At 33.3% G+C, this 19,643-nt stretch overlaps 1 protein-coding gene across 49 annotated transcripts in view; it reads right to left on the bottom strand.

The window, feature by feature from the left end:
* Positions 1–19,643, bottom strand: part of RIMS2 (regulating synaptic membrane exocytosis 2) — a 688,984-nt gene that overhangs the window by 266,924 nt on the left and 402,417 nt on the right. For all 49 annotated transcript variants that reach the window (XM_037738660.1, XM_037738699.1, XM_037738669.1 and 46 more), the window contains 2 exons: positions 13,217–13,285; positions 1,745–1,901 (listed from right to left, as the gene is read on the bottom strand). In XM_037738660.1, the coding sequence (XP_037594588.1) occupies positions 1,745–1,901; positions 13,217–13,285 (226 nt within the window). The remainder of the gene's footprint in view (positions 1–1,744; positions 1,902–13,216; positions 13,286–19,643) is intronic.

The following is a 19,643-nucleotide window of genomic DNA, read 5'->3' as shown; positions in this document are numbered from 1 at the left end:
TCAGGGCAATAGGCTCCCCTCTGTCCCAGGGCAGATAAAGAAATGCTAAGAGACTAAGCTTGGAATCAGGGACTGCAAGAGCCTGCTTGTTATTCCTAACCCACTGTGGCTGAGCTGACATCTAAGGTACAAGACAAAGTCACCTTAGTTTTCCCTCTGTTTTCTCAAACAGAAGCAGTCTTTCATCATAGCCACCATTGGAGGGAATGTGCTGGGTCACCCATGAAGCCTGCACGTCTCAGAGCCCAATCCCCACAGCATAGTTCCCAGGTATCACTGCTGGTTATTCAGGGCCCAGGAAGTCTTTAGTCAGAAAGTGATTAATCCTGCAGGACTGGGTCCTTCCCTTCAAGGCAGCAACTTCCCTTTCGGCCCAGTATGTGCTTATATCCTTCAAACATAACAAACCTAAAGCTCTCTTTAAAAATACAGTATCTGTGTAAAATTCTCAATTATAATTCTAAGTCAAATACTCAGTTATTTATTTAAAATAGGATGCATAAGTATGTCATTCTAACTGGTCAAAATTTCTTAAACATTCCAAGTATGTACAATGTAAATTATGTGCATATTTCTTGATAGCTTCAACTATTATTTCCATGATTCTTATTCCATTAAGCCTGCCTATACTTCACCAGTTTGATCAGAGATTTTCAGTAAGCTTAACACCTGGAACTGCAGATTTTCTTAGCCATTTTTCCCACTGTACATACAGCTTTAAAAAATTATTATTCTGATTATTTCTTCCTAATTTTAAAAATCAGTCAGATTTTAATTTTTTCCTATATATTAAATTAACAATTGTCTATATCATTCACGAGTATAATGAGTTGGTTCTACCTAGATATATCAATATGTAATTGAAAACTGGTTCTTCTGAATTATTTTGAGCTCTTACAATAAAATAACATATAGGTTGTCTAAAATTACATAATAAATCATATTTCATTTTAGTCTCATTATGTAGGTTATTGAATAGCATCCTGTTTTTCCTTGACTAGCATTTGGTTTTTCCTTAAATAAATAAAACCATCTTGTTTTTCCTTAAATTCTTTTTCTACAAGAATCTCATATCTTTAGAGATTATTAAGGATATGTGATGATAAATGGGTCAGTAGTGCCATTGTGATGGTTAATATTAGGTGTCAACTTGAATGGAATGAAGAAGGCCTAGATGGCTGGTAAAGTATTGTTTCTGGGTGTGTCTGTGAGGGTGTTGCCAGAGGAGACTGACGTTTGAGTCTGTGGACTGGGAAAGAAAGACCCACCCAATCCACCATCCAGGTGGCTGCCAATGCAGCTAGAACAAAGCAGGTGAAGAAGGTGGGATAACCTTACTTGCTAAGTTTTCTTGTTTCTTTCTTTTTCCTGTGCTGGATGATGCCTTCCACTCCTCCTGCCCTTGGACATCTGACTTCAGGTTCTCTGGGCTTTGGACTCTGGAACTTGCACCAGTGGCTTGCTGGTGGCTCTCGGGCCTTTGACCACAGACGGAAGGCTGTGCTGTCAGCTTCTCTGGTTTTGAAGCTTTAAAAATGGACTTACATTCAGACTGAGACTCTACTGGCTTCTCCCTTCACCAGTTTGTGGAAGTCCTATGGTGGGACTTTGTCCTGTAATCATGTGAGCCAATTTTCCCTAATACACTCCTTTTCATATATACATATATCCTGTTAGTTCTGTGCCTCTGGAGAACACTGAATAATACTGCCACCCTAAAAATATAATGAGTATTCTATCTTACCTTTGTGGTGGAGGGACACTGGGTGACCATGATCTAGTCCTTCCTATAACATCTACTCGGTGAGGAGACCCTGATGGTGAACAATGGTTTGATGACATTACTTGCTCTGGAACTGATAATGTTGAGCTTTGAAGATCTCGACCATCATGTCGATAATCTAAAGGTAAAAAATTAATAAATATTATAGTTATGTACATACTAAGTCCCTTTGTGTATTTTGTACTTTACTCCAAAACATAAAATGTTGAAGTTGAAAGACTTTTAATATAATAAATATAAAGTATAATGAATAAACCATACTATTAAGATAAAATATTTTATAAGCATACATTAAAAAGGAATGACTGATATTCAAATATTTCGATAGTTACTATATCTAAGGCATTGTGCTGGGTAAAACTTTTATATATACTTAGAGTAAAATTTTACATACAGTTAATTATCTTCAATAAAAGACAAATTTATTCTAAAAATATTTTCATCTCTTCAATGACCTAGAAAATCTTCAAATAATTCTATTATTTAAAATTATTAAGCTCATAAAACCTGCTAAACATTAAGATCATTTCTTTAAGTGATAAAAAGTTTTAGAAAACACCCTGAATACCACTTGTAGTACATGTATAAATGGCTTTTTTTTGTAAGAGATGGGGGTCTTACTATGCTGCTTAGGCTGGCCTCAAATGACCCTCCCACCTAAGCCTCCCAAGAAGCTGGAACTACAGGCCCGTGCCACTGCATCTGGCTACCATTTTTCTTACAGTATTTGACAGGGCTGAGATACAGTAGAAGTCTGAGAATAAAAATATGATGAATCAGAGAAGAGTAACAGCACAATGATTTCACAAATTTATACAAAGTATATTAGAAGGGATACTATCTAAATGAGTACTAGAAAGCAATTGGTATGTGGTAAGATGGGAGGAAAGTAGAAGGACTTCTAAGTTGGTAGAAAAGCAACAGTTCAGTGTAGGGCAACAGTACGGAAATAAGTAGGAAAATAAGTTTGACTCAAGTTGTAGATATCTAAAACATCATGAGGTTGGTAATGGAAAAAGCCTGAAAATTTCTGAGCAGGAAGTAATATCATTATCTTCATCATACTCTTTGTAGATATTAGTAATTGACCTTTTACTATGTGCTAGGAGCTCTGCTATGCACTTTTAAAAAGTGTTTTGTTACATTTCTTTTAGAAATAACTCAGAAAAACAACCTGATCATATGTGATTTTTCCTATCATGATAATGTTTTACAATATTATCTCCCTAGATTAGATTCCCTAGAAACATGATTCACATACACATGAATAAGTGAGGTAGTGTCCTTGGGAGAAAGGAGAAGAGCACAATAGGGCAAGAAAAAAGGGAAGAAACTAAGCAATGATGTATTCTCAGCCTGATCCAACTGTATGCTCTGAAACATGAATAAGTGCCCAGGGTTTGAGGTAAGACGGCTGGACTTTGGTACTCCTGTGTTAGCCACTCATTGGCTGAAGACTGCCAGTATAGAGTCAGCAAGGTGTTTAACCTGTGGATGCGGTGGTTTCCATTTGACTAGGCAATTCTCCAGAGAGAGTGACAGCTGTGAGGTGTTAACAACCAATAGTCCCCATGACTGGGGATGAGTAATCCAACTGGTAAAGGGGATATGGGTGGAACATCAGCAGTGTCCACTACAACTTCCAAATAACTGCAGTTGAATGTAAAATACACTAACACAGCAGGATGCAGCAAACCAGAGAAATACAAACTTGGACACAATGCTCACTCATCCCATGTTCTTCCTCTTGGCTCTTTGGTCACAAACTCTGTCTTAGATATATGTACTGCCTGGGTCTTTACTGGTGTTTGTGGATAGTCCCCTTGAGGCCATAACTTTGGAGACTTATCCTTCTTTTCATCTAGATATACTCCTTTCATCTAGATATCTTTATTTTATTTTAGACTACTATTACATATTGAATAGTTTTATTGCTTAAAATTTAACATGACTTTTTAATTGTGCTGTTATTTTGATTTTTACTCTTCTGTTTCCAAGCTTCATGGGTTTTGAATGGTCTTTCCTAACCTTGTTTTTTCAGAAGCTCTGCTGTTTTTAGTCCACGCTTTTTCAGAGGACCAGGTTTCCTCAGGAACACATATACTGACTAATCTAAACAACTCTGCCAAGAGGATAATATTTCCAATTTCATTTTGAGAAAACAGAGGTTAAAAAAAAAATCTAAATTGTCAAATACCAGGGTTGAGGCTTAAAATATTTCTGACTCCAGTGCTCTCACTATGTCCCAATACTACATTCTGCTCTCATGATGGAAGTAATAATTTAGGAAGATGAAGCTGATAGCAGCATACAATTGGTACTGAAGGTTAGAGAGATTACAGCAAGAAGATTAATCGTTGTTATAAAACTTAGAACAGTATTGTCCAATAGAACTCTAAAATGATGGAATGTTCTTCTATCAGTGCTATCCAATTTGGTAGCCACTAGACACACATGATTATTGAGCATTTGAAATCTGGATGGTATTAATGAGAATCCAAATTTTAAACATGTTTATTTTAAATTCATTTAAATAGCCACATATACCTAGTGGCTATATAAACTATATATTTAATAAAATAGAACAAGAAAAAGGAAAATCAAAATGCCAGAAGAAGAGGGCATTTTGCAATTTTATATAGGGTGGTCAGACTACATAACACACACTGAGAAGGTGGCATTTCAGAGAGAATTGAATAAGATGTTTTTTCAAGTGGACAAACACAGAAAGGAGGGTTCCAAGACAAGTGAAAAGGTCCCAAGGTAGCAGTGCATCTCACGTGTTCACATAACAGCAAGGATAGGGTGCTTAGAGTGGAGCAAGTGAATAAAAGCAGATATTGGAGACATTTGGAGGAAGGGAGAAGATTATGTAGAAGCTTGTACATTATTGCAAACACTTTCGGCATTTAATCTGAGTGATTTTAACCCACTAGTGGGTTTTAAGCAGAAATTGTGCATAATTCAACTTTTGCTTAAAGCTAGACAAGGTAGTAAGTTATATAGGAGATAACAGTAGCTTGAACTAAGGTAATAATAGAGATCATGGGAAGTGAATATATTTTGAAAGCGCAGCAACCAAGACAATTTTGTGAAAGATTTGATGACGGATGTGAGAGAAAGAGAAGAGACAATAACACATTTAAAATTCTGACTCAAGTAAATAAAAGAATGAAGTAATCAAATCACATGGTTTGGTGGAAAAGATCAAAAGTTTGGACATGTTAAGCTGGAGATATCTACTACATTTCCAAGTGAAGATGTCAGGTGAGCAGTAAACAACAAGAATTTAAAGAAAAGATAAGTAGATTTGACTGGAGATATACATTTGGGAGTTTTAGCATACAGATAACTATTTAAAGGCAGGGGACCTTAAATAGACACGAGATCACTAGGAGAAGGAATACTGATAGAGAAAAGATCCAAGAATAGAGTTCAGGGCATGCTAACGTGAATCAATAATACTTTGTGACTGGATATAAGATAAAAAAGGGCAACAATTAACACATCTTAACTTTTTAAATTAGTCTATTAGGAAGACAAGAGTATTCTACTGGCCAGGTGTGGTGGCTCATGCCTGTAATCTCAGCACTTTGTGAGGCTGAGGCGGACAATCACTTGAGGTCAGGAGGTGAAAACTCATCTCTACTAAAAATACAAACATTAGCTGGGAATGGTGGCACAACTACTTGGGAGGCTGAGGCAGAGCAAGACTCTGTCTCGAAAAAACAAAAAAAGTGTACTACTAAGATAAGAGTAAGAGTTTATTGAGGTTGACTAGTTTGGAGAAGGGGAAATGAGAGTAGTTTCAGTCGCATAGGCCAAATATTAAATATGTGGAAAAGAATATTGAGAAAGATGTTAGGACTGTTGACAAACATTTGAAAGCCATTTATAAAAAGATCTTCATTGTAACCCAAGGAAAGATTACATATATAGATAGAAGTCTAATTATTGAGTTTAAGAGATACTATTGAGGAAAAAAGGTCTGGTTAGTGAGTTTAAGAGATACTATTAAGAAAACAAAATCTGATTATTGAGTTTAAGAGATACTATTGAGAGAAAGCAGGGCTTCTGGAAAAAAAAATGTTTAGGAAAGACCATTCAGAAGTCCGTTTATTCAAGTTGTGAAGTACATCAATAGGTTAAAAGGGATGATTTATAACCATTCCTATCCCATTGCTCAGTATACTATCTGAGGCAAAAATCCCTGCCTAGAATTGCTTACTTGAGAAAAATTTCCATATCAAAGTTTCAACTTACTTTAAAGAACATTAACAATGCAAATGCCAAAGTTAACTCTGACTTAATGACTTGGTATTAGAATAAGCCAAATAAAGAACACATGGAATAACTTCTAGTTTCTGTTTCTGCATGTAATGTTATCACTCTGTCCTAACCACAAATAAAAAGCTAAACAGACTGAAAAAGCAACAAATTTTCTTGGATCTGTAAAAGAGTGATGACACAGGGTAAACAACTGCCCCGAAGATTGAAGAGACAGGCAGGTGAAAACAGGGAGTTACAGTTTATGGAGAAAATACTCATGAGTGTAAAGCAGTGTGGGAACCACTGTCAAAGCAGAAAAACTTCACCATCAATTGACAAATTGCTAGAGGATCAGTAAGAACAAGTCTGAGAGTTAAAAACTCCAGGGAAGCCCAGTCATTGAGGTCTCCTACAATATTGTGAAACTTACTTCCAGGAGCTCCACCAGTTTGCCACAGTAAATACTGAAGAAAAATCTCCTCATGCTTTGGGAGGGAGAGGAAAACAGGAACCATTTTGAAATACTCCAGAATGCTCTGCATTTCTTAACAAGACTTTCCCTCAGAGAAAACTAATTAACCAAAGCCTAACCAACAGAATCATATAAAATGCTCACTTAAAAAAAAACAAAGCACTTGAAAAAACTAGAAGACGAAAATAAACACAAAGAATAAGGGTAACAAAAATAGTACATATTAATCCAACTATATCAATAATCATTTTGAATGTCACTCATCTAAATGCACTAACTAAAACAGATTGTCAGAGTGGATTAAAAAAATGAGACTCAACTATGTAAGAAACTTTAAATGTAAACAATCATATAAATTAAAAGTAAATGGATGGAAAAAAATGCACTATGGTAACGCTAATCAAAAGAAGCAGGAGTAGGCTGGGCACAGTGGCTAACCACATCTGTAATCCCAGAACTTTGGGAGATTGAGGCAGTCAAATCACCTCAGGTCAGGAGTTCAAGACCAGCCTGGCCAACATAGTGAAACCCCAACTCTACTAAAAATTTAAAAATTAGCCAGGTACGCTGGCACATGCCTGTAGTCCCAGCTACTCAGGAGGCTGAGGTGGGAGAAGCCCTTGAGCCTGGGATGCAGAGGTTGCAGTGAGCAGAGATTGCACCACTGCATCCCAGCTCCCTGTCTCGAAAAACAAAACAAACAAAACCAAAAAAACAAGAACAGATCAAGCAGGCAGAAAATCAGTAAGAAGATAAATGAACTCAAAAACATCATCAACTGGATATAAGATTACTTCATCAAAACTTATCACCATATACATTCTTTTCAAGTTCACGTTGAACATTCCCCAAAATAGAGCATACTGTGAGCTATAAAACACACTTTAGCAAATTAATTTTTAAAAACCCAGAAATCATATAATGCTGCTCTGAGACCACAATGAAATTAAATTAGAAAGCAGTAACTGAAAGATAACTGCAAAATCCCCGAGTATGCGCAATTTAAACAATATACTATGAAATAACATATAGGTCAAAAAAGAAATCTCAGGAGACATGAAAAATACTTTTAAATAAATAAAATTGAAAACAATTTATCAAAATTCGTGGGATGCAGTAGAAGTAGTACTTAGAAGAAAATTTATAGTACTGAATGTATCCATTAGAAAAAAAAATACCTAAAATCAATACTGTAAATTTCTACTTCAGGAATCTAGAAGAAGAGCAAATGAAACACGAAGCAAGCAGATGGAAAATAAATAGAATTAGAGTCAATAAAATTGAAGACCAAAAATCAATAGAGAAAATCAATAAAACCAAAAGCTGGTTCTTTAAAAAGATTCATAGAATCAATTAGCCTCTAGCCAGGCTAATTAAGAAAAAGAGGGTATAAAAAATACCAATATCAGAAATGAAAAAGGAGACATCCCTACAGATCTCATGGACATTAAAAGGATAATAAAGGAATATTAAGAAAACTTAATGCCACAAATTTGATAATATAGATGAAATTGGACCATTCCTTAAAAGACACAATTATCTCAAACTCACATAAGAATAGACAACCTGAACAGGCCTACATCTATTAAATAAATTACATCAATAATTAATATCCTTCTAAAATGGAAAGTAATAAGTCCAGATGGGTTCACTGATGAATTCCACTAAACATTTAAGAAAGAAATTATTCCATTCTTTACACTCTCTTTCAGAGAACATGACCAGAGAGAACACTCCTTAAGTCATAAGTCCAGTCTTACCTCAATATCAAAACCAGACAAAGACCTAGCAAGAAAAGAATATATCTCTCATGAACATCAATGCAAAAATTCTCAATGTAACGTTAGCGCACTGAATCAAACAATGTATAAAAGGAATTAAACACAATGATCAAGTAGGATTAATCATGGATACACAAAGCTGGTTCCACATTCAAAAATCAATTAATGTAATCCACCACGTCAACAGGCTATGAAAGAAAATCACATGACTATATCAATAGAGGTAGAAAAGACAATTTGACAAAATCTAACATTCTGAATTTACTAAAAACGCTTGGTACACTAGGAATATGGAGAAACTTCCTCAAACTGATGTAGAATACCTACAAAAAACCTACAGCTAACATCATATTTAACAACAACAACAACAAAAAACTCAAAACTTTCCCACTGAGATCAGAAACAAGGCAAGGATGTCCACTCTCACCACGTGTATTCAATACTGTACTGGAAGTACTTAGATAATTCTGTAACGAAGAAAAGAGAACACACATATACAGATTAGGTAGGAATAAATAAAACTCTCTTTGTGATGCCATGATTGTCTATGTAAAAACACAAAACAATTGAAACAAACAAACAAAAAACTCCAGGAACTAGTAAGTTATTATAGAAATGTTGTAGATTATAAGGTTAATATTCCAAAGTCAATAACTTTCCTATATATCAGCAATGATAAAGTAAAATTAAAAGTGCAATACATTAGAAACCTCCAACAATGAAATCTTAGGTATAATCAAACAAAATATGTGTGAGATCCATATGAGAAAAACAAAAAAATGCTGATGAATGAAATAAAAAAGAACTAAATAAATGAAGAGATATTCCATGTATAGGAATACTCAATATTGTCAAGATGTCCAATCTTCCCAACTTGACCTACAGATTCAAAGCAATCTCAGTGAAAATCTCAGCATATTATTTTGTGGAAACTGGAACCAGGTTCCAGAGTAAATATAAAGAATCAAAAGACAGAAGATTCAACACAGTATTGAAAGAGAAGAACGAAGTTAAAGAATTGACAATATCTGACTTTTCAATACTTACTATGAAACTACAGTAATTAAAACACTGTGGTACTGATTGATCAACGAATAGACAAATAAATCAATGGAACATATAGACAGCCTAGAAATAAACTGATATAAATATATGGAACTGATCTCTGGCAACAAAAAAGCAAAGGCAATACAATGATGGTCTTTTCAACAAATGGTGCTGAAACAACTGAATGTTCACATGCAAAAAAGGGAATCTAGACACAGACATTACATTCTTCAAAAATTTAACTCAAAATCCATCATATATGTAAATATAAAATGCAAAATATTAAAACTCTTAGAAGGTAACATAGGAGAAAACATAGATAACCTTGGGTATGGTGATAAATTTTTAGATACAGCACCAAAGGCATAATTGATTAAAGAAATGATTAATAACCTGAATTTCACTGAAATCAAACTGGTCTGCTCTGCAAAAGACAATGTCAAGAAAATAAAAGAAACCACAGACTGAGAGAAAATATTTGTAAAAGACACATCGTATAAAGGACTATTGTCCAAAATATACAGTGAACCTTAAAACTCAACAATAAGAAAACAAACAACCCAATTTTAAAAAATGGGCCAAAGACCTGAACAGACACTTCACTGAAGAAATTAAACAGATGGCAAACAAAAAGACGAAAAGATGTTCAACCTCATATGTCATCAGTGAAATGCAAATAAAAACAACAATGAGATACCACTATACACCTACTGGAATGGTCAATATTCAGAACACTGACAACATCAAATTCTGGCAAGATGTGGAACAACAGGAGCCCTCATTTAACAGGAACTTTCATTCATTGCTGGTGAAAATGCAAAATGGTACAGACATTTTGGCAGTTTCTTACAAAACTGTACTCTTACCATACAATCCAGCAATTGTGCTGGTTGGCATTTGCCCAAAGGAGTTGAAAACATGTCCACATAAAAAACCTGCACACAGATGTTTACAGCAAGCTTTATTCATAATTGCTAAAACTTGGAAGCAACCAAGATGTCCTTCAGTAGTTGAATCGATAAACAAACTGTAGTACATCCAGACAATGGAATATTATTCAGCACTAAAGGGAAAAGAGCTATCAAACCATGAAAACAAAAAGAAGAAACTTAAAAGCATATTACTAAGTGAAAGATACCTGTCTAAAAGACTACGAACTATATGATTCCAACTATGCGAAATTCTGGAAAAGGCAAAACAATGGAGATGGTAAAAAGATAAATAATTGCCAGTGATTAGGAAAAAAGGAAAGGTGAATTTTTAGGGCAGCGAAAATATTCTGCATGGTACTGTAATAATGAATATAAGTCATTATCAATTTTCCTGAACCCAACAAATGTTTGACACCAAGAGTGAGCCCTAAGAAAAACTATGGACCATGGGTGATTATGTGTCAAAGTAGGTTCATCAGTTGTAACAAACATACCAGTTTGGTGGAGAAGGTTGATAACAGGAAAGGCTGTCAATGTGTGGGTGTAGGAAGACATATGGGAAATCTGTATACCTTTCTCTCAATTTTGCTATATAAACCTAATGCTGCTCTAAAATTAAGAAAAAAAAACACAGGGAAAATATTACTTCTGGCAAAGTTGTTAATATTCAAGACATCTGGCTTGCAAGCTTAGAAAAACTGAATAAGTTAGTGGGAACAGTTTCTACTTAAGAACAGTTTGATAGCTCAGGTTTAAAAGGGTTATGAATGATTGTAACTGATACTCTGAATTTGACCTTATTCAATGTGCAATTGGAAAGAAATCTCAGCATATAAGCAACAAAATATCAATAGATTTTGCTGGTTTATTGACTCATACTATGTGTTTAAATATTATTAAGAGAGGCGGGGGTATGCATTTTGTATGTGTCCATTGCAATTCACATCTGAATTGCTTTACCCAGAAAATATATTATTTACTTTTATCTGGTGGTCCTTACATTATTGATATACTATTGATTAAAGCATTTATTCTCTACTAAAATTAGTTTTAGTATTGGAACTGTAAAATGAAAAGGCCATAAAGAAGAAATGTAAGAAAAATATTTAACAGAACTAATATATATTTAAATCTTGGTTATCATATTATGTAAATGTAATTTCTACAGCATTTAGTAAAGTGGCCAGTTACAAAAAAATGACATATATCATAATTTCAGAAACTACAATACCATCATCCTAATTTTAGAGTACTAAAAGTATTGTTAAAGTTTAGTATATTCAAAATTTAGCTGGGCATGGTAGTGTGCACCTGTAGTCCCAGGTACTGGGGAGGCTGAGGTGAGAGGGTCACATGAGTCTGGGGAAGTTGAGGATCCAGTGATCTGTGATTGCACTACTGCACTCCAGACTGGGAGACAGATTGAGACATTGTCTCAAAAATAAATAATGAAGTATAGTATATCATACAAAAATCTATGTCTGAAAATCACATTGGATTTCAAAATAGCAAAATATAGTATACTTCATGGCATTCTTTTCAGTGTCTTATTAAATGATTCACCAGACAGTTTCTGACTGGCAAAATAATAATAACAATAACATCAAGTCAGAAAAGAATGTGTTTTTCATGATGAAGAAATATAATGACTCCAGAGTAAGCACTTTGAGTTGGGTAGGGTTTCTAAACACTATTCTGTAGTACCAAAAAATTATTCCAGAGAGTATTAACCCAAATAATGAAAGAGTGAGTATACAATTTTTTCAAAAGCTATGACTCCTGAAGGGAAAAACTTAAAAATAATCATATGAAATAAATAATTTTTTTCATCTTGAAAGTAGAAAATGAAAGGATAGAAACATCCAAAAACTACATCAAGATGAATGATTTGAATGGAAATAATTTGGATGAATAAAACCTGATGGACTAGATATTTATGAAAGATAAAAAGTGGGATAGTCACATAAAGGAATAGGACACAAATAAAAAAAAATTTAACAATTTCCAAGAAAGCGATCATAGGAAATATTTCTTAAAACTACTTTATGAGTTTTAACTTTTATAAACCATAACACATGAAAAATATTTTTGTAGCCTTAGTAAGTTAATATATTGTTCACCATTAATACAAAAAAAGGGGAAAAGTAGTGAGTTTTTTAAGTGACAAACTGATACAGGCATGCTAACTGACTCATACGTTAACAAAAATTGACAAACAAAATATTGTTATCAACCACTAATTCAACTCTTGCATTTCTAACATGTATTTTTTGAGAGTAAAATTAGTCATAATTATAAAATCTACTAGGTTATTTAACCTTCAAAAGGATTAGAATATATTTATTTTTAGAATATTAAGGGTATTACATGTAAACATTGTCATCAGAACTTGCAAGAAAATTATATATATATTACCTAAAATACTAAATGATTGGATAAGTTTCTAACAGTAAAATGAGGCAAATAATTTAAACTACAATACCATAATTTCAAAATGTGGCTGTAAATGATACTACATATAAAAACAATTTTAAAATTTCAAAAACTCCCATTTAAATATTTGACATATTTAGATATGGTAGTTACATAAAAAAGATTTCATCTTTTTTTCACCATAATTAGTACAGTATAAAGAAGTCTGAATTTTGCAATAACTCCTCTAATTTATTGTAAAATCCTTATTATTGTCTTAAAATAAAAAATTTAGTAACATCTACTTATCTGGCACCTTTCAAGACTATTCAGCCTAATTGTACAGGTGTTCTAGGAATTGGTATTACTCAGGGGTTTAAGTTGTCATAGGTTGCCATAGGCTGTTTTGAAGGGTGAGGAGGCGAGTTATTTATTTCTCTTTTATTTATTTATTTTTATAGTAAATAATGATAAATTACACTCTCTTTTTAATACTATAAAATAATTATAAAATTCTTACCTGATACTACACCAATTCCATCATCACAATCATAGTCAGAGACTTCACTATCACTTATTCTCTTTGACCCTATGAAGTAAACAACGGCAATAATTAAAATGCTGATTATTTATAGAAGCAAATCCCTCACACACCTGAAAAACAAATGAAAGAATTCTGAATGAATTAGTTAATAACAAAAAATATGTACAGAAGAAAAGTCATTACGAGCTCATCATCACTTATTTCCATACACATTTCATGATGTGAGGATATGGGTGATGAAGAGTTAATAATTTGTACAATTATTATTCTGTAAAGGTATAAGATAAAGATCCTAAATGGTTTAAAGATTAAAATAACATTAAATACTAAATAATGTGGCTAAGTTATCCAGTACTGATTGATAAAATCTACTAGAAAATAGATAATTTTAGATGCTTACAAAGGCACTTAAGATCAGATAAATTTCAAAACACAATGCATTATATTCCAATGCATTAATGCATCTTTTTTGAATATGCATGACTAATACATTGAATATAGTCAGTTCCTTACTTCTCATGTTCATGGAGAGAAAGCATAATTCAGAGAAGTACACTCAAGACATCTTAAATATCCTTTTAAAAAACTAGCCAAAAGCTATTTATTGCTTTGAGAAAACAATAGGAAAAAAGTCATCTACAATACTAATACATCTAAATTGTGAACTTTGGTATGTTTTCCAAGAAATAGCCTAGGAAATGCACTCATAGTTATTACAATTCAATAGCACTATGTTTGTGTTTTTCCTCACAAAACAATTCTACAGCAAAATTTTTAAATGGGAGTCTTATGGCAAAAATAGCATCAAATTAAATCAACCAGAGCTTTGAGGGCTAAAGCAGATTATGACTACACACTTAAATATGAAATTATTGCACATAAAAACAAACGTTGTTATTTGTGATATTTAAATATCTTTCACCTTCATGTGTTTCAGGAACAGACACATCCTACACAACATAATTCTTTATTAAAGCATTTTTCCTTCCTTGGTATCAGGAAACATCTAATGAACGAAGACACTGTCGCTATTTCAAAAAGATATTGTCTATCTTCTTCCAGTACACATTATTCTTTCCACAGAATTTAATTTTATCAGAAAATAAGCTATTTTGTGTATGGTTTATAAAACACTGAGAACTCACATTGCATAAGCTAAGGCAGAGATCATTAAAATGTCCCAGAATTATCCTCCAATATTTGCAACATACTCTTAAAAGCACCTGATAAATTTTTCCATTTGTTTGTTTTAAGCCCTGCACTTTGCCAGCAGAGAAAGTCTCTATTATCAGAAACTTAAGTTCTCATTTTCTCCTCATAATGGTGAGGAAGAACACACCTACCTGTTTTTTATCATGTTTCCCTACTGAATAAACTCTTACTATTATTTTCATTCCAAATGCTGATGTTCATAAAGCTTTAGACATAATCAAATCTGAATCTTTTATAGCCCCAATAGATATGCACAGAATAAAAGCCTAACATAGACAGATGAGAGGATTACAGAAAGAAAGAGTTTAATGTAGTTTAGAAAAAATGTTATTGTGTTTATTTTTACTATTTTGTGACTTGTGGAGCAACTACTGAATCTGCAAGAACAGAAGACAAATTGTTTAACAGATATTAAAACTACAATTATCTGACAACATTGCAATAGACTGGGCACAAAAGGATTTATAGAATTCAGACATATATTCTAAAAGGACTTGGGACAGAAGGCATATAACAGGGATGGGCTATTGAGGAGAGACTTAAGGAGAATTGCACCCAGCTTGTCTGTCAATGGGCAAGGATAGGGTAATGATTAGTTTACTATGCCAGGTGAACTCCAGAACAGAAGGATTACAAGTTTTTGGTACTTGTAAAAAATCAGATCAAAAATGACACCAGCAAAAGATGTTTATTTTATCAGCCTTTGTAAGCTGTACCATGTGGGGATTCATGGGTGAAGTGGCATATTTGGTTTATAAATGCTGCTTCCTTCAAAATGTTGCTGATTCCTTCCTAAATTGAGATTGTATCTGTTTTATATTAACCCTATATAAGTTAAATATATTGCAATTCAGTTCCCTCTAATTGTCTTGTCTTCTGACATTCTAATGAAAATAAGTTATTAGGTTCAATATTTTCTTTTAAAATTAATGGGCCTTTTTGTTGTTGTTATTGTTGTTTTTGAGTCTGAGTTTCGCTTTTGTTGCCCAGGCTGGAGTGCAATGTTGCTATCTTGGCTCACAGCAATCTCCACCTCCCAAGTTCAAGTAATCTCCTGCCTCAGCCTCCCAAATAGCTGGGATTATGCACTCGACACTATCCCCAGCTAATTTTGTATTTTTAGTAGAAACAGGGTTTCATCATGTTGGTCAAACTGGTCTTGAACTCCTGACCTCAAATGATCCACCTACCTTGGCCTCCCAAAGTGCTGGGATTACAAGCATGAGCCACCACACCTGGCCAAAATTAGTGTTTTTAGTGTCAAACTCCTGACCTCAAGTGATCCACCTGCCCCTGCTTGGCCTCCCAAAGTGGTAAGATCACAGGTGTGAGCTACCACATCCTGCCAAAATTAGTGTTTTCCACGTACTGTAAGTATTTCTTGATTTATGAGCAAAGACAGAGTCTCCCACATTTTCTTTTGAAAATTTAAAAATTTTGCTTTTTGCACTTACATCCTCATTTATCTTGAACTGAGGTGGTGTATAGTGTGAGATATAAATGCAGTTTCACCTTTCCCATATGGATAACCCATATCTCAGTACCATTTATTTAATATTTCTGCCTTTCCCAAATGATCTATGATGTCACCTCTGTCATCAATAAATGCATTCTATCTGCAAGGATCTAATGCAATTCAAATCAAAGTCCCTATAGGATGGCCTGTATTCTAATTTTTTCCCCTTGTACAGGGTGTCTATCTACAAATCAGTAACTCACTGTGTTTGTTACTATAATGTTATATATTGAAGAGCAAATACATCCACCTTATTATTATTCGCATCTTGGATCATGTCCTTTTGTTCTTTCATATAAATTTTAGATTCAAGTTATCATCTTCAACAAAAATATCCTATAGGGATTTTGATTTTGAATTGCACTGAGCCAATACATTAATTTAGAAAGAACTGCCATATTTTACAGCATGTACATGGCATTTTCTCCATCTAAGTTTGGTCTTTCTATAAAACTTTTAATTTTGCCTACTCACATTGTCCACATTTGTTGGATATATATTTTCATCTTATAATTTCAATTGCTATTAGACATACAGTTAAGAACTATGTTTTCTAAATTAGTTACTCAGACATAGAAATGTAATTTCATTGTAAATGTTAATGAACCACATTGTTAGTCTTTTTTCTCTCTCTTTTTTGCTTCTATTAATGTGATTCTGGTTTAATTTGAATTTTTCCATGTAGATAATCATTATCGCCATTCATTGTGTGTTTCCTTTCTTTTTCCTGCCTTGCTGTGCTGATAACTACAGTGCTGGAAAGAAAGAGAAAAATCTTACATTATTTGTAAAATTGTGATTTAAAATAAATATTTTTCCCTTAGATTGTTATTTGCTAAAGTTACACTTTATCATACATTGGGGAAGGTCTCTATATTGTCAGTTTGCAGAGTGAGATTTCATTTTTATTAAATGTGTTTCTGCATCTATTGAATTGATTGTGCAGATTCTATAATCTAATTTATTTGTATATATAATTTATATGTATATATAATTTTCCAAATAAGTAAATATATGTATACATGATAAACCATTCTTGCATTCCTGAGTTTAAGTTCAGTAATATTTATTAAGGATTTAAGCATTTTTACCTCTTAAATTTTTTTTTAGAGACAAGGTCTTGATGTGTTGCCCACGTTGGGATACAATGGCGCAATCACAGCTCACTGTAACCTCGAACTCCCAGACTGAAGCAGTCCTCCAGCCTCAGCTTTCTGAGTAGCTAGGACTACAGGTGTATGCCACCATGCCTGGCTAATTTTTAAATTTCTTTGCATAGGTGGGGCTCTTGCTATATTGCCCAGACTGGTCTCAAATTCCTGGCCTCAGTCATCCCACCTTAGCCTACCAAAGCACTGGGATTCAAGGCAATTTTTGCATTTTTATTTATTCATTTTGTCTAACTTTTCAAAGTGTTTGCTATAATTATCACAACTTTATTTATTTTCTGATGTATCGTTTTCATTTGCATCCTGTAACTTCTTTTTATTCTATTAATAAATTTTACTAAAGGTTTATCTTGCTATTCGTTTCAAGGGGTAAACTTTTGGGCTCCATTATTCTGTCAATTAGAAATTTGTTTCATATTTTATTAATTTTTGTTCTTATTTTTATGATTTATTTCCTTCTGCTTTAAATTTATTTCACTATTTTTTCCTAAACTCTTATATTCGATGAGTACATTATAATTTTGTGCCTTTTAATGTTTACTAACATGAGCATTCCCCTGTTAGCACTTCCCTGTATTACTCAAAATTTTATATGTAGTATATTGATTAAAGTTCTATTCTCGGTATATTCTTCTTAGGACTATAAGATATTTACCATATTTCTTAACTCTAAGACACTATTGATTGATGACTAATGATTTCAGAGATGCTAGAGCTTGAGAAAATGCTGATTACAAGTTTCTATTTTTTTTTTTAATTTTCAAAAGCACGGGTATAATTTATCTTTCTTTTTACAATTGATGTAATAACATAGTATTAGGGAACATTACGTTAATTTTAAAAATTTGTCAAAAGGAATTATAGAATAGTATATTAATAACTCAAACATTTCATTGTTATAACAGAGGAATGTGAATTCATTAATTGTTAAGTGCAGAGTTCTTCATTTGGCCATAAGATTAAACTCATTAATTGCATTGCTTGATTCTTCTGTAACTCGCTTAAATTTTTGTTTGCTTGACCTGACAATGATGGAAAGCAAATTATATTGGAATCTCCATAAGTGGTGGTAAATTTAAATTTTCTCTCTAGTGTTAGTTTTTGTATATTGCAGTTATTCCATGTAATTCATGCAAGTTGAAAAATACTTCAATAGATTTAAAAAAATAATTTGAAAATGTTTAACACCCAATCATGAAAAATGTCTCCACAAACTAGTAAGAAAAGAATGTTCATAAACTGATAAAGGGTATCTACAAAAGAAAACTACAGCTAACATCACAATTATGAAATATTGAATGTTCCTAAGACAAAGAACATGTAAAGAATGTTCACTCCAAGTACAGTCCTTCTATTCAACATTATACTGCAAGTCCTAAAAAGAGCAATACAGGCAGAAAAAAAAAAAAAAAAAGGTATACAGATTAGAAAGCAACATGATCATGTAAATAAAAGGTCCTAAGGAAACTACACAAAATTTATTAAGACTAGTAAGTAAATTTAGCAAGATTGCAGGATAGTCAATATAAAAATAAATTATATTTCCTACAGAATAGCAATATACAAACAGAACATTAATTCCCAAACCATGTCCTTTACAAGAATTTTCAAAATCAGGAAATACTTAGAAACAAATTTAATGTAAAATGTGCAAAATATGTATACTTCAAACCACAAAACACTGCTATATTAGTTTCCTAGGGCTGTTATAACAAGATATCAAACACTGAATACTTAAAACATCAGAAATATATTGTCTCATATCTCTGGAGGATAGAAGTCCAAAATCAAGGTCTTACAGGGCCATGCACTTTGATGGCTCTGGACAGAATCCTTCCCTGTCTCTCTTTGCTTCTGTTATTTGCCAAGAAACTTTGATGTTCCTTTGCTTGTAGTAGTCACATGGACATCTTCTCCCTGTATATATTAATATTGTCTGTCCTCTCTCTGTGCATGTCTATCTCTGTGTCCAAATTCCTCTTTTTCTAAGGACACCAGTCATACTGGATTAGGTCCCACCGTAATGACCTTGTTTTACCTTGGTTACTTCTGTAAATATGCTATTTACAAATAAATTTACACCATGAGGTATTGAGGATTAAGATTTCAACATGTGTTTCTAGGGATCACAATTCAACCCAAACAACTGCTGAGAAGTTAAAGAAGACAAATAAATGGAGATCCTTTTCTGCAAAATCGAAAGCCAGAAATATTAAAATAATATTATCAGGATGCTGAGAGAAAATAAAAGTCATTCTAGGATTTTATATATAGCTAACCTTTCTATTAGGAGTAAAAGAAAAAAAAAAAGAAAAAAAACCTAAGAGCCCAGGTGTAGTGGGTCACGCCTATAATCCTAGCACTTTGGAAGGCTGAGGCAGGCAGTTGAAGACCAGCCTGACCAATGTGGTGAAACCATTTCTCTACTAAAAATACAAAAGTTAGCTGGGCGTGGTGGTGTGCACCTGTAATCCCAGCTATTCAAGAGGCTGAGGCACAAGAATCG

The sequence above is a fragment of the Cebus imitator genome, unplaced genomic scaffold (assembly GCF_001604975.1).
Source record: "Cebus imitator isolate Cc_AM_T3 unplaced genomic scaffold, Cebus_imitator-1.0 Scaffold56, whole genome shotgun sequence".
Taxonomy (NCBI): domain Eukaryota; kingdom Metazoa; phylum Chordata; class Mammalia; order Primates; family Cebidae; genus Cebus; species Cebus imitator.
Note: the sequence above shows the minus strand (reverse complement) of the source record. Positions and strands in the feature narration are given on the sequence as shown.